This window comes from Equus przewalskii, chromosome 3 (assembly GCF_037783145.1).
Source record: "Equus przewalskii isolate Varuska chromosome 3, EquPr2, whole genome shotgun sequence".
Lineage (NCBI taxonomy): Eukaryota > Metazoa > Chordata > Mammalia > Perissodactyla > Equidae > Equus > Equus przewalskii.
Window position 1 is genome coordinate 36,111,366 of NC_091833.1, and position 13,825 is coordinate 36,125,190.

The 13,825-nt window shown below is 53.0% G+C and overlaps 1 protein-coding gene across 1 annotated transcript in view; it reads left to right on the forward strand.

The window, feature by feature from the left end:
* The window catches only part of TCF25 (TCF25 ribosome quality control complex subunit), a 30,136-nt gene that overhangs the window by 10,776 nt on the left and 5,535 nt on the right, over positions 1 to 13,825 (forward strand). The window contains exons 2-12 of the mRNA XM_008508241.2: positions 1,400 to 1,564; positions 2,558 to 2,632; positions 3,368 to 3,486; positions 4,074 to 4,139; positions 6,821 to 6,903; positions 8,076 to 8,206; positions 8,661 to 8,760; positions 9,586 to 9,679; positions 10,817 to 10,909; positions 11,029 to 11,134; positions 12,758 to 12,917. Coding sequence (XP_008506463.2) covers positions 1,400 to 1,564; positions 2,558 to 2,632; positions 3,368 to 3,486; positions 4,074 to 4,139; positions 6,821 to 6,903; positions 8,076 to 8,206; positions 8,661 to 8,760; positions 9,586 to 9,679; positions 10,817 to 10,909; positions 11,029 to 11,134; positions 12,758 to 12,917 — 1,192 coding nt within the window. The remainder of the gene's footprint in view (positions 1 to 1,399; positions 1,565 to 2,557; positions 2,633 to 3,367; positions 3,487 to 4,073; positions 4,140 to 6,820; positions 6,904 to 8,075; positions 8,207 to 8,660; positions 8,761 to 9,585; positions 9,680 to 10,816; positions 10,910 to 11,028; positions 11,135 to 12,757; positions 12,918 to 13,825) is intronic.

Consider the following 13,825-nt stretch of genomic DNA (forward strand, 5'->3'; position numbering starts at 1 on the left):
GGGGGGGTGCTTTCTGTCATGCATGGGCCAGCTCTGTGCTTGAGGGAGGCTCAGCAGAGCTGCTATGCTTGGTGGGGGCAGCTTCATGGGGCTGAGCTGCACCACTCGGTGGGGAGCGTGCCCATGGCCAGGGCTGCTGCAACACTGAGTGCTCTTGCAGGCTGGGCTACAACTCCAAAAGTGTTCAAGTGGGCCGGGCTGCCCCCACCTCCTCTTATAGTCCCACTGGCCGCTGTTTGAGGACTCAGGACCTAGATCATTATCACTGGGGAAGGGGAGGGGTGCACTCACCTAGTTTCACTGAGTCTTGGGGATCCAGCCCACCTATCTTCAGATGCACGGCTGCAAGGATCTCTTGGACGTCCTGTTGTGCTGTGCATCCAATCCTCTGCTGGTTAATGAATGGTCCATGCAGTTGTAACTTAGAGGGGAGAGACAAGGGAACAATTTACTCTGCCAAGATGCCTATGTCTGACCATGTAGCTTTGTTTATTTATTTTTGGAAGTCTATTTGTTTACTTATTTTGGATCTTTATTTATTTTTGTACCATGTTGGGTCCATCAAGTCTGGTTTATGAAGCATGGTTGTTATTGTTCCATGTTGGTCTCTTTTATTTGTTTATGCACTTATGAGCTGAAGGGCCAGCTGGTACCCACCTCTGCTCCTCCCTACCCCCCTGCCCCCATGTCTCCTCCAGGTGTGAGCATGTGCAAGTCTGTGTTTAGTGTGTATGAGCATGTTTAGTGTGTGAATGAGCATGTACAAGTCTGTGAGTGTTTAGTGTGAGTTTAGTGTGTGAGTCTTCTGGGACTCTCCCTTCAGCACTGTGTTCCTAAGATTCATCTGTGTTGTGTGTATGAATGTGGTTCATTCCTTTTCACTACTATATAAGGTTCCGTTGTGTGGGTTATTATTTTTATTATTACCTTTATTATGAGGAACCTGTTTGTAGATAGGTTTGTTCTCAGGTGCCTTCTTTTCCTCCAGTTTCTTCTCCTGTCTGCTACCATAGAGCTGAGCCAGAGTCCACAGTAGGGGGAAAGAACATTAATGCACTGGCTGAACATGTGTGTTTACAAATCTTTTCCCTAAGGGGGTACTCGGTAACTGGGGATAAGTTGTAGTGTTCGGAGATTCTTCATTATGTCACTCAAAGACAGAGATGCCATATGGCCACACGGCGCCCATCACCCTCTGAAGTCGCCCTGAAGATGAGCACTGTGACACTGCTAGCACCACAGACCTTTGTGCTCCTTCCCTCTGTGACCTCGGAGTGACCTTGAGCATGCCCATCGCCTCCATTCTGCTCTCCATTCTCACACGCATTTCGGTGTTGCCACTTAATCAGTGACTAGGATGCACATGAATGACCCTGTGCTCTTCCATCTGTTTTTCCAGATCAACATCGAGGACCTCGAGGAGGGACCTGTGGTGAACGGGGAGAGGTCTGATTGTCTGCTCACAGACGCTGTGGTGTCAAGGAACAAAAGGAGGTCCCCGAGTGGAAGCACAGAAACCAAGAGAGATGGAGAAGCAGCTGACAGGGCAGCGCTCCCCGAGCAGGTGTGGGGCTGTGTGGTGACAAGGAGGGGCCAAGCCACACACACTCTCTCCTGTCATTTTCTGGGTTCCATTTTGCCAGTTGCCCAGTTTCTCCCAAATTTTCTTGGAGGCCCACATCAGATTTGCATGAAATCCTCAAGACTCACGGTGGCCATGGAGGGAGCCACATTCAGGGTCCCCCAGACAAGCTTCCCTGGCTCGAGAGGTGGTTCCCAAGTCTTGAGAGAGTCTGCTCTGGCTCAGCGGGGTGTGTGTTCCCTGTGATGGTGCATCTGAGCTCGGGTGGGTGGACCGAGGCCCTGGGGGACAAGCTTCCAGGAAACATATGGGTCAGGTTGGTGTTGGGGCGTGGCCGCAGTGCACCACGGCACAGGAGAGGGCCCCTCAGGACTCACTTATTCAACAAGTCCTTATTGTGAGCCTCCTGGGCTCTGGAGACGAGTCTTCGCCCTCCAGGGATCTCTGGTCGAGGGGGTGACACAGGCGTGGAGACCTGACTGGGCTTGGGGTGGTGGGGGCTTCCCTGAGGAGCCTCCACACTGATGGAAGGAGGTGGCCTGGTAAAGGCACGAGAGGGGTGAAGGCAGAGGGCCTGCAGGGGCGGGGGACTGTGGTGCAGAGCCCCGTCTGTGGGGTGGCTGTGTGGCGGGGAGGGTGATTGCTGAGGTGGAGGATGAAAGCAGAGGGCAGACGGGCAAGTGGTCAGAACCCTGGGAGCCATGTCGTGAGGTCGGGGGAGCCCTGAGGTAGTCAGGAGGGGGTGAGAGAGGCTGCCTGGACAGCAGACCTGAGCACGACAGGGCAGAGCAGAGGGGAGGAGCCGCAGGAGGGGCATGTTGTTGGAGAGAAGTGGGTGCATTCACAGGAGGTCCAGAAAGGGAAGACGGACGCCAGGCCACGTCCTCATGCCCGTCTGCAGCTTGCTGCTCTAGTTCTCAGGGTTTCAGAGTGTATCATCTCTTTCCATTGATTAAAATGTGCTTCTTTTGTTAGTCTAATATAAGTGGCAAACTCCGAAAGAAGAAAAAGAAACAGAAAAGTAAGAAAAACGCTACGGGAGAAACTTCGGTATGTGGGTCTGGCTGATTTCCTCTCAGTTCTCTTCCGGCTGTTTTTCGAAGGCAGTTCATTTTTATTTGATATCTTGATTCCTTTCCTTAGGAGGATAACTAACTCAGGGGTCAGGGAAAACAAAAACGAAAAATTACTAAATCAAATTTTGCCCCTGTGTCTGTTCCCTTCTTCCTGGAGGGTCAGAGCCCCTCTGGGCTTGCCGTTTCCCAGCAAACTGTCGGAAATGACGCTCTTTGGACGGCGCGGTCCCTCCTCGTTCCGCTGCCCCTGTGCGCTGACCTTTTAGTGCTGACGGCCTCATTTGGGAGTGAGATGTAAAGCTCTCTCAGGTGCAGCCTGTCATCAGAAAACATACTTCCGTTATTGCCCCGGTCCTCTGCAGGAGAGTCTCTTCTCCTGAAAAGAGGTTGTAACTTGGTTGCCGTTCACAGTTCGCAGCTCAGTTACCTGAGGAGGCGAGCACACCTGTAAGATGAGGTGTGTGGGCTTGTGATTCAGTAGTTCAAGGGTCCCTCTGGCTCTGTGATTCTGTCTGTTGTAGCCTTCCTCTATGAAGCATCTTCCTTTTTACTAATGGTAGGTGCAGTCCACGGTGTTTGGATTATACTGTCTTTCAGGAACTAAACATAATATAATACTTGTTCATCGTAAAAATAAGCCATTTGTTATTGTTATAACATTTAAAATAAAGTCAGTGTGGTGATTAATGTGTTGTTTTTGGGCTTTTAGGAGAATGGGCTGGAAGATATCGACCGGATCTTAGAGAGGATTGAGGACAGCAGTGGTTTGAACCGCCCGGGCCCGCCTCCCCTGAGCTCGAAGAAGCACGTCCTGTATGTGGAGCACAGGTACCTCTGTCCCCGCCTGCCTGTCACTGCGGAGACTCCGTGGCAAGGGAGAACGTTATTATAAAGAAGAAGAAGAAAGAAACGCACTATCTGTATTTAAAAGTGCCAGGAATTTCTTATCAAACATATAGGAAATAGAAGAGAGGAGAAAGAAAGCAGGGAAATTCCTCCCTATTTCTAGGACCTTACGCTAAGCTTTATATATCTGGGAACGCTCTTAAACTGTGTTAAAGTAAGATGCCGTCCGAGGATAAACTCCATCTCTTGTTCTTGTAGATGCTTAATGAAACCCTGTCCCTACCACAGAGATTGTTGGCAGCATTAAGAAAGAAAAGGCCCTCTTTTTCCTAAGTCAGTGAAGACGTCTTGATCTAGTCTCTGGCCTTTGGCTGCTCAGCCTCAGCCTGAAGAGCGTTGGCGCCTCAGCCCCGGGTCGGGGGATTTGAAAGAAAGCAGGCCTGCAAGCTGTCTTTCAGGCCACCATAGCTGTTCTCCCTGCTGGGTTTTTATGTCACTTTCTAACATTTCCAGAATCTTTGGAAAAGAACTCAATTTCATTTTTCCTTGTAAAATTTTCACTTCTCTAGACACTTGAATCCAGACACAGAACTGAAAAGGTATTTTGGTGCTCGAGCTGTCCTGGGGGAACAGAGGTAAGGTCAACTCCAGCTTTTCTCAGTTGAAGGGGGCGGGGCGTTCTCCGAGTCAGCTGAGAGCCCTGGGGAGGACACAGGAGACGCTGAGGAGGCCGGTTCTGAGGGCTCCGGAAGGGGCCCCGGGGACAAGTGGCTGATTAACCTTGTCCCTGGCCATCGGGCTCCGTCCCTTACACTGCCTTCCCTAGTATGTGTGTCGTAGTTTTACTAAGATTCTGAAAGCCCTTGAATTTTTAGTTTTTAGCCCTGAAATCTTAATTTTTGCTCCTCAGTCAGCAGCAAGACTAACATGGAGTTTAGGTTCTGAGAGAAGTTTGATCTCTGTTAATTAGTAGTCCCTAGTGCTTGGCACCTGCTAGACATGATGGGAAATGCTGAGTGTGAGGGTCTGTTTCTGGGACTTTCTGTGGGAGCTTTCGCACCAGCCAAAGATTTGTCTTTTCAAGTACATGTTCGTTGTGATTACAGAACTAAATGCTTATACAATTCTGACAGTTCAGAACTGTCTCCTTTGGCCCCCAAAGAGGATGTTACAGGCAGTTTGCTGTGTCTGCCCAGGGCCTCTGCGCACACGTCCTGTGTGCTGGTCTCACGGCCTGGTTTGCACAGCTGAGTTCTGAGCAGTGTTTTCCACAGCCTGGTGTCCCGGGGAGGGCCCTCCCTGGAGCCAGTGTAGCTTGTGTGTGGGCTGCAGTCCTCTGCCTCTGCACGGGCATTTCTAGTGAAATCTCCCAGGAATGGGTGTTCCCATGATGAGTTAGTGGTGTTCACTGCCTTACACCCACCCACCGTCGCGGCCCTTCTTCCTCCTGTGAGCTACACGAGGTATGGGAGGTTTGAAAGTCGGTCATGATGTGTAGATGGGAAGTCCTGATGCTTGACCCCTGTCTGATTGTGAAGAAGGCTGGGGAAATTTCACCAGTTATTGGCTCACTTCCCTTGTATTTCTTGTTTGCTCTTATTTTGCTTTTATTTTTGTGTTTTGCCAATTCTTGATATTTTTGCCTGTTCTTATTTCTGTGCAAATTATGGTTATTAATAGTAATTAGTTAATAGTAATTACATTTATTGTTTTTATGGTGCTACTGTACTGATGTGTTTCTTTAAAAGTTTGTCTTACCAAAGGGCCTCCTTGAGCAGCTGTGGTTCCCTCCCTCCTCATTCTGCTCCTCGGAGACTGACTCACCTGCCTCTGATTGTCATCTTCTCTGGTCTCAGAATCTCCAGATCACACGTGCACTACTCTTTCTTGGGCTCTCACATCTGGACCCTCTCTGCTAGCATCCTCCTCTGACGGGCCTGGCTCGCTCACCTCCCTCTGTCCCACTTCCACTGCTCTGCTGGTGTCTGCTCAGCCCTCGGTGCTGGCCCCCCTGGGCAGTTCAGGCACCTCAGTCCAGTCTGTTCTGTACGGACAGCACACTGCAGGGCTGGGCCAGGGGATGCCATAGACAGGGACGGTTCCAAGCATCCAATGACTTCTCCTTTTTCCCTCTACCAATTGACCAGAATCACCCCACATTTTAGTTTCCTTCAGATTTTGACTGTGCTCTCCTTATACAGTTGGTTTTTCTCCTGCAGTTTTGACTTTCTTTTTTTAAAGATTGTATTTTTCCTTTTTCTACCCAAAGCCCCCCAGTAGTTGTATATATTTGTTTTAGTTGTGGGTCCTTCTAGTTGTGGCATGTGGGATGCCACCTCAGCATGGCTTGATGAGCGGTGCCATGTCTGTGCCCAGGATCTGAACCAGTGAAACCCTGGGCCGCCAAAGCAGAGCGCGTGAACGTAACCAGTCGGCCATGGGCCTGGCCCCAGTTTTGACTTTCTTTTTGGGAGAGAAACATGCTTTTTATCCTGTTATGACACAATCCAGTTTCTTGCTCTTTTTTTTTCTTAATGAAATAGTTCGGATTATGGAGAAATTATAGAGAGTAATATACACAGCTCTACATGCCCATCACTCACGTAGGAAGCAGAGTGTCACTGATAGAGCAGGACCCTCCGTATGACCACGACTTGGGGTGGGCCTGGCTCCTGCAGCAGTGACCCCCAGACAGCAGAGCCTTGGGCCCGGGGTGGGGGTGCATCCATGCCGCTGTCTGCAGGGACCCAGGCTCCCTCCCCTGCCTGCTTGTGCCCCTCTGTCCAGCTGCCCTTCTTCCAGCAGTGTGTCGACGTTGGTGCACTGAGGCCCTCCCCCAGTTCTCTCCATTGTCACCACTTTTCCCTTTTCACACCCTGTTGATGTGTTGGTGCAGCCTCAGGAGAGGGGAGGAGGTGAGAACCCACCTCAAGGCAGAGACGGCCCCTGTCCTCTGTGCTCAGCCGGTGCTGTGTGGTCCAGCCTGGGCCCCCACAGGAAGCCTGCTTGTTTGCTCTCATTCTTGTCTTTATTTTAGGTTTTCAACTTGTTTCTTTTACCTTTCCTGCCACTTTGCTGGACTGTGAGCATGCTGGCTTCCTTTTCTCTTTCTCTGGTTTTTCAGTTGTCTGGATTACAGTTTGCGGTTCTGTCTGGCAGTGCCTACGTTCCATTGTTAGCACTGCGTTCTGTCCTTGTCATGCCTGTGGACGTGCTGCTGCTCGACCCCTCTCCCTGCGCCGCGGTTTTGCTTCCACAGGCCTTGCAGAGGTCAGGCAGCGAAGGTAAAGCTGTGCCCGTGTCCTGTTCTCCCCAGGCCGCGGCAGAGACAACGTGTGTATCCCAAGTGTACGTGGCTGACGACCCCTAAGAGCACCTGGCCCCGGTACAGCAAGCCAGGTGAGGGGCTGCTGGGGCTGAAGGGGTTTGCGTGGTGGCCAAGGCCGGGCACTGTTGGGGTCCGTGTGTGTCAGGCCTGGCGCTTCTCTGTCTGTGCGAAGCGAGTGTGCAGGGCTGTGATTGAGTGCACTGGCATGGGGCTGGCGGAGAGACCCAGGTCTGCGCACACACCACCAACACCAGCTCATGTTTCCGACCACTGTGTTTTAATGCTGTGGGTACTGTACCATTGGAACCAATCAAGTTCGTTTTTAAAGTGTGATATTTTATACTTTGTTGCAAACTGGTAAGTACACATAATTTAAAGAAAAACAGCAACATTGCAGAAAGGCCTGGGGTGTGGAGTCAATGTCCTGTTGGGGTGATTGGCAGCATGGCGTGGAGGAGCATCTGAGAGCCCTCAGATCTGGGGCCCAGGGGTCCTGGGGGGCAGAGGGTGGGGGCAGGGATACTCACTGTGAGAGGCGCCATGAGCCCTTAGCCTCTGCCCACCACTGTGCCTGTGGGTTCTGCAGGAGCCTCGTGTACTCAGTAAGGACACAGAGGGCAAGCTCTGGTTCCTGGTGGGCATCTTTTGTCCCCGTTTTCCTTTGCCCACCTTCCTAGCAGAAGGCCCTGAGCACGAGCAGAGATGGAGGCTCACTGGCCGTGTGGTCCTGCGGGGCTTGGCTCTGGCGGGCCATCCGGAGGGTGAGTCAGGGCCGCCCAGCACACATACCTGTTTCACGAAGGCACTGCAGGGAGGCGAGTTTGTGAGGTCATCAGAAGAAACTGGACTCCATACACCCAAAGTCAGGCATGAGGAGCAGAGAGACGGTGCCTAGTCATGGGTTATAAGTCACTGTCACCTTGGAGGCCTGGCTGTGGCTCCTGCGCTGTCTCCATGCCCACCTAGATAAGCTAGCAGGGGGCTGTGCCTGTCCTCGTCTCTGTTGTCCTGGGGCATCAGTGCTCCATCCACGCTCCTCTGGTGAGAAACATCTATAAAGGACAAGACTAGACAGGATGCAGTGCCGGTGCAGACTGAGCCATGGGCAGTCAGCCCGGGGTGTCCTGGGACCACTCTCCAAGGGCTGGAGCAAAGGCTCTGACGTGGTGACTCGAGTTACGTGCGCACAGAGGGTCCTCGCCAAGAACGCTGCGAGCTAGGGCCTGACAGGCACTCCCCCTAGGTCTGTCGATGCGGCTGCTGGAGTCCAGGAAAGGCCTCTCCTCCTTTGCATTTGAGCACAGCGAGGAGTACCAGCAGACACAGCACAAGTTCCTGGCTGCTGTGGAGTCCATGGAGCCCAACAACATCGTGGTGCGTGTGTCCCCACGGGAGGGGCTTGCCCAGCCTGCGTCCTCTTTACTAGCCGGGCTCCCCAGGCCTGGGTCCCAACCTTTGCTCACTCTGGCCAAAAGCAGCTTATCCTCTTGGCTCCTCTGACCCCCAGTGTACACTGGGTCACAAGGGTCATGGTCCAGGGCAAGGTGATTCTGAGTGCTCCCCATTGTCTTCCGTGTGGGGAACGGGGTTTGTTTCATGGGTGAGAGTGCGAGTCAAGGTGGAGATGCCTGGGCATGCAGAGTCCCGAGCTCCACTTCACATCAGGCCAGCACCCTGTGAGCTGGGGGTGTCGTGAATGTTACCTCTAGTGGTAGTTTCCCCACCCGAGGTTTGAATGCCTGAAGGGCATGCCCAGGGCCTGCCGCCTTCCCCGATGTGTCCCAGGGAGGTCCTGCCGACAGCCCTCTCGGCTCTCTTCCTCACGTAGGTTCTGCTCCAGACGAGCCCCTATCATGTCGACTCGCTCCTGCAGCTCAGTGACGCTTGCCGGTTTCAGGAGGACCAGGAGATGGCTCGAGACCTTGTAGGTAAGAGACTGAGAGACACCCTGCCCTGCTGTTTCCACAAGCCAGTTGTCCCTTCAGTCAAAGAGCATCTCAGAAGCTGACATCACAGGTGCTGTTTTATAAGGTAACAGGGCTGCAAATGGGTTTGCCAGGATATTTTTTCAATAACAGCTTTATTGAGATATAATTTACGTACCATAAAATTCTCCTGTTTAAAGTGTACAATTCATTGAGTTTTAGTATGTGCCAGACTTCTACAGCCTCCTCACCCCTGATTCTAGATCATCACTTACGAAAGAAACCCTGACCCATCAGCTGTCATCTCCCTACCCCAAACCCTGGCAACCGCCAGTCTGCCTCTCTCTCTGGATGCTTCTGTTCTGGACATTTCCTGTAACTGGAGTCATGTACACCTGTCTCTGGCTTCTTCCATTTACCATAATGTCTTCAAGGTCCCATGTGTGACAAGGATGTCAGCACTTCATTCATTTAACAGTTGTGTGAATGGACCACGTTCTCTTCATCCACCGGCATTTGAGGGACGCTTGGGTTCTTTCCATGTTTCTGCTTTTGTGAATTAACTGCTGTGGGCGTGCGCATTTGGGTTTTGTGAGGACGTGTGTTTGCATTTCTTTGGCTCAGACCCTGGTGTTGCCAGGTTGTATCTCTGTGGTTGAAGTAAGCGCACAGTGGCGCCACTGATCCCAAGGTCACGTCCGTGCCCTGCCACTTTCCAAAATCCTAGTTCCATGACTCCTTCCTTCCAGAGCTTCCCTTGTTGCGAGGCGCGGGGGCAGGGCTGCCGTCACTGCGCAGTGGTGACACCTGCCCTGGTGTCTGCCGCAGAGAGAGCACTATACAGCATGGAGTGCGCATTCCACCCCTTGTTCAGCCTCACCAGTGGGACCTGCCGGCTGGACTACCGCAGACCCGAGAACAGGTGAGCCAACAGCCCCGGGGGTTCACGGACACTCATGCTCACTGCTCTTTCTCTTGTAAGTCTGCCGAAGCTGTCATGGGTGACATGAGTGCTAGTGGGTGCAGTGGGGGCAAGTGGCACGGGATGTCCACAAGGGGTCCCACTGGCAGCTCGGACCATAGTGTCTTGCTTTGTTGAAAGCTTGAATGCAGGAATGCTGGGCTGAAGGACAGATGGACAGATTGGGCTGGTCTGGTGTTGGCGCGGCCACGTCACCATGATGGGGTCTAACAGTGTGTTTCCTGACCCTCTTCACCTGCACTGAGCAGGCGTACATGTGACACGCTCTTCTCGCAGATCTTCTTCCACCTTGAAGCCCCTGCTCTGGCCTTGGCCCTCATCAGCTCAGGCCTGCACGGCGCAGCAGCCTCCCTGCTGACGGCGCCCACTGGCCTCCTGCCCTTGATGTGGTCTTTAGGGCCCTGGTGGGGTGGCTGTGCCCTCTGTCCCAGCTACCCTGTGTCCTCCTGTGTCTCCAGCTCTCCTAGGTCTTCTCCACTGTGGGATATTTCCCCTGCCCTGGAGGCCATCCTGGGTCCCAGGGCATGCCAGCCCCCACTGCCCAGTGTCCTAGGTCTGCACAGTGTCCTGGGTCTGCACTGTGTCATGGGTCTGAATTTTCTCTACTGGTTGTGTTTGTGTTAGTTTTGTCTCCCTAATTCTTAGTTCTTGAGACGGGTTATAAAATATTACTGTTTCCAGGCATTAATAGGGCAGTTGGCTGTTGATAAAAATAACAGTCCACCAGGACGATTTAAGTCACAAGACTTTATGCATCCAGCCACAGTGCTGCTGGCAGCTGTTGAAATTTGTGGATAAAGAGAGATCATAATTACAGCAAGTGATTTTAACTCTTTTTGCTTAAATGGTAAATAGTAAAAAACAAGAAGATAAAGGTTTCAATTAACAAATTAGGTTGGTTTTCTATACGTGGACACACATGTAACTGCAAACAACAAGCAGAGCGTCGCCTTCTCTGCAGACACAGGCACATTCACAGTGATTGGAGGGTGGACACCGTGCTGGATGGGCTCCCGGGCGGCGTGGCCTTACCGCCGTGCTGTTGCTCTGACTCACGAGGAACTGTCTTGGATCTAGGAGCTTCTACCTGGCCCTCTACAAGCAGATGAGCTTCCTGGAGAAGCGCGGCTGCCCACGCACGGCACTGGAGTACTGCAAGCTCATCCTGAGGTGAGTGTCCTGGCCACTGCGCCGCTCACTCAGGGGCTGCGGCCTGCGGACATCTGCCCCGGCCCACTCTGGGTTTTGTCTCCCTCTGCCCTCCTTGGTCACCATGCTGCCTCTGGAAGCCTTGAACCCGACGAGGACCCCCTGTGCATGCTGCTGCTCATTGACCACCTGGCCCTGCGGGCACGGAACTACGAGTACCTGATCCGCCTCTTCCAGGAGTGGGAGGTAGGTCTGGGCGTGGGCTGTCCCACAGGGGCCACGTCTCTCCTGCCTGTCTTTGTCCAGAGTCCCTCCCATGCACTGCAGGGATGGCTCTGCGATACCATGGCGAGGGCCAGGGCAGACTGTAAGTGCCCTCTTTTGTCTCCCTTCCCCTCTGCGTACACATGCGTGGAAAGACTGCTGTGAGGTGGGGGGGCCCTGTGGGGCTCGCACAGACTGTCCCGTTGGAAGGCCGATGATGCTAGAGAGCACGTGTTGGGTTCACGTGTAAATGTGCGCTGGAGTCCCAGAGCCACTCCCCATCAGGGCCCGACACCAGGACGCTTTGGTTCCCCTGCCACAGGTGCTCATCGGGCCTGAGACTGGGCACGAGAAGGGGCGTCGGTGGTCTCGTTGGTGACTCTCAGAGTGATTATGTGTAGAAGTGGTGCCTTGTTAGGGATGCTGGGTGAAATGCAATGTATCAGCATCTGTTTCACCTGTCTGTAATGCGGCTGTCAGAGCTGTGAGCTGACAGGCGCACTCTCATCGTGTGCCTGTTGGACGGCGCCGTCTCGGAGGACACACAGACCCTGCTCGGGCCACTCTCACAGGGGGCAGGTGGTGGAAAAGCAGGTGACAACATTTTATTTTATTTTTTCCTTCTTCTTCTCCCCAAAGCCACCTAGTACGTAGTTGTGTATTCTAGCTGTCGGTCCTTCTGGTTGTGCTCTGTGGCACGTCACCTCAGTGTGGCCTGATGAACGGTGCCATGTCCACGCCCAGGATCTGCACCAGCGAAACCCTGGGCCGCTGAAGTGGAGCGCATGAACTTAACCACTCGGCTGCAGGGCCAGCCCCTTTTTTCTTTATTTCTATGCTTGAATTTTTTCACAGCACATGTTTGTGAATAATTGAAAAATAACTATGTAAACCTTTGACTTCTATATCATTCGGCATGGCTGCCCAAGGAGTCCCGCCTCTGGGGTCTAGTTTACAGAAGTTCCTGGAGCTCACAAAGACGCAGCTGCAGGGAGCCCCCCACAGCCCTGCAGGCTGCAGAGGAATGTTTGTGACAGTTTCTAAGCTTCCAAAACTCTATGGAGACTGTGATGGGTTGACTAGAGAAAGTGTTGTTCTTCATGTGTGTCTGTATGTACACATGTGTATACACTTGTAGAGAAAGGCAAGAGAATGCAGGGCAGTGTGAGCAGACTTCCCTGGGCGGTGGAGTCGAGGCTACGCTCCTCGGTGTGGGTGGATTCATACCCTCTGCGCTCCGTGCACAGAGGGAGTGCTGCCTGCCTGCTTCTAAAGCTGAGCCATCAATGGGGGTCCGTCTGTCCCTCACCTTTCGCATCCACTGCCTGTTTCTCCCTCCGCCACCTCCCGGGTCCCTTCGCCAGCTGCTGCAGCTTCACTCAGCCAGCTAGGCTGGTCCCCACACCTTCGAGTCCTGCTGTTTGTTTTTTCTACACAGAGAAAACCTCCCCGGATGTAAAATTGAGTGATCTTTAAACTGTGTAAGAGATGCCTGCAAATCACTGTGCTTGTCAGGGGTTCATCGAGCGACATCAGAGCGTCTGAGCTTCACATCATTTCCTCTGCCACCTTGAAGCCCCAGCCTTTGTTTCTCACCCATTGTAGGCTCATCGGAACCTGTCCCAGCTCCCCAATTTTGCCTTCTCGGTGCCATTGGCGTATTTCCTGCTGAGTCAGCAAGCGGACCTTCCTGAGCAGGAGCTCAGCTCTGCGAGGGAAAAGGCCTCTCTCCTGATCCGACAGGCGCTCACCATGTTCCCCGGAGGTGGGTGTGTCCTGCCAGCCCCCCAGCACACGCGCACACGTGTGTGCATGCGCATGGGTCCCAGCACACGCCCTTCACTTCCAGAAAGGTGCGTCCTCCAGCAGGGCCTTCAACCAGCTGCGCTTACAGTTTGAAAGCTGAAGTGAGTCAGAACTGACTTTGGTCTCAAACTAGCTTGGGCTTTTAGGCTAAATCTTTTTTTTTTTCTTTGAGGAAGATTAGCCCTGAGCTAACATCTGCCGCCAGTCCTCCTCTTTTTGCTGAGGAAGACTAGCCCTGAGCAAACATCCATGCCCATCTTCCTCTACTTTATATGTGGGATGCCTGCCACAGCATGGTGGTAGGTCCACGCCCAGGATCTGAACTGATGAACCCCGGGCCGCTGAAGCAGAACCTGTAAATTTAACCGCTGCACCACCAGCCCAGCCCTAGGATAAGTCTTTTGATATTGACAATTTGTTTAAGAAAGACTTACAGTCTGAAGAAAATGAGGCATTTTCTAGAGGAGAGGGAAGTGAGCCAGCAGATGTCAGAGGAAACAGGGGCAGGAGGGCCCCAGTCAGCAAACTAGGCTTTATATTCTTCTCTTCAAATCCTTCTCACTGGTTTGAAGAACTCAGAGATGAGGTTGTCCTGAGGCCTTGCAGTGGGCCTCCCAGCGCCCTGCGCTCCCTGAAGCTGCACGTCGGTCGGTGTGCAGAGAGGCCTGCAGCTCATCTCCTGCCACAGCCAGCGACTTGAAGCACATTCTCAAAGGTGTCTGTGACCCGAGGACAGAGCCCACCGCCCCCGTCAGGGTCCTTCCACCATGTACAGCTTCACAGAGGGCTGTGTGCTGGGCATGGTTCGTGTGGAGGAGCAGCTTGGCCCTCGATGCCCCCCACCTCAGTGAGCCTCCTGCTGGCCAG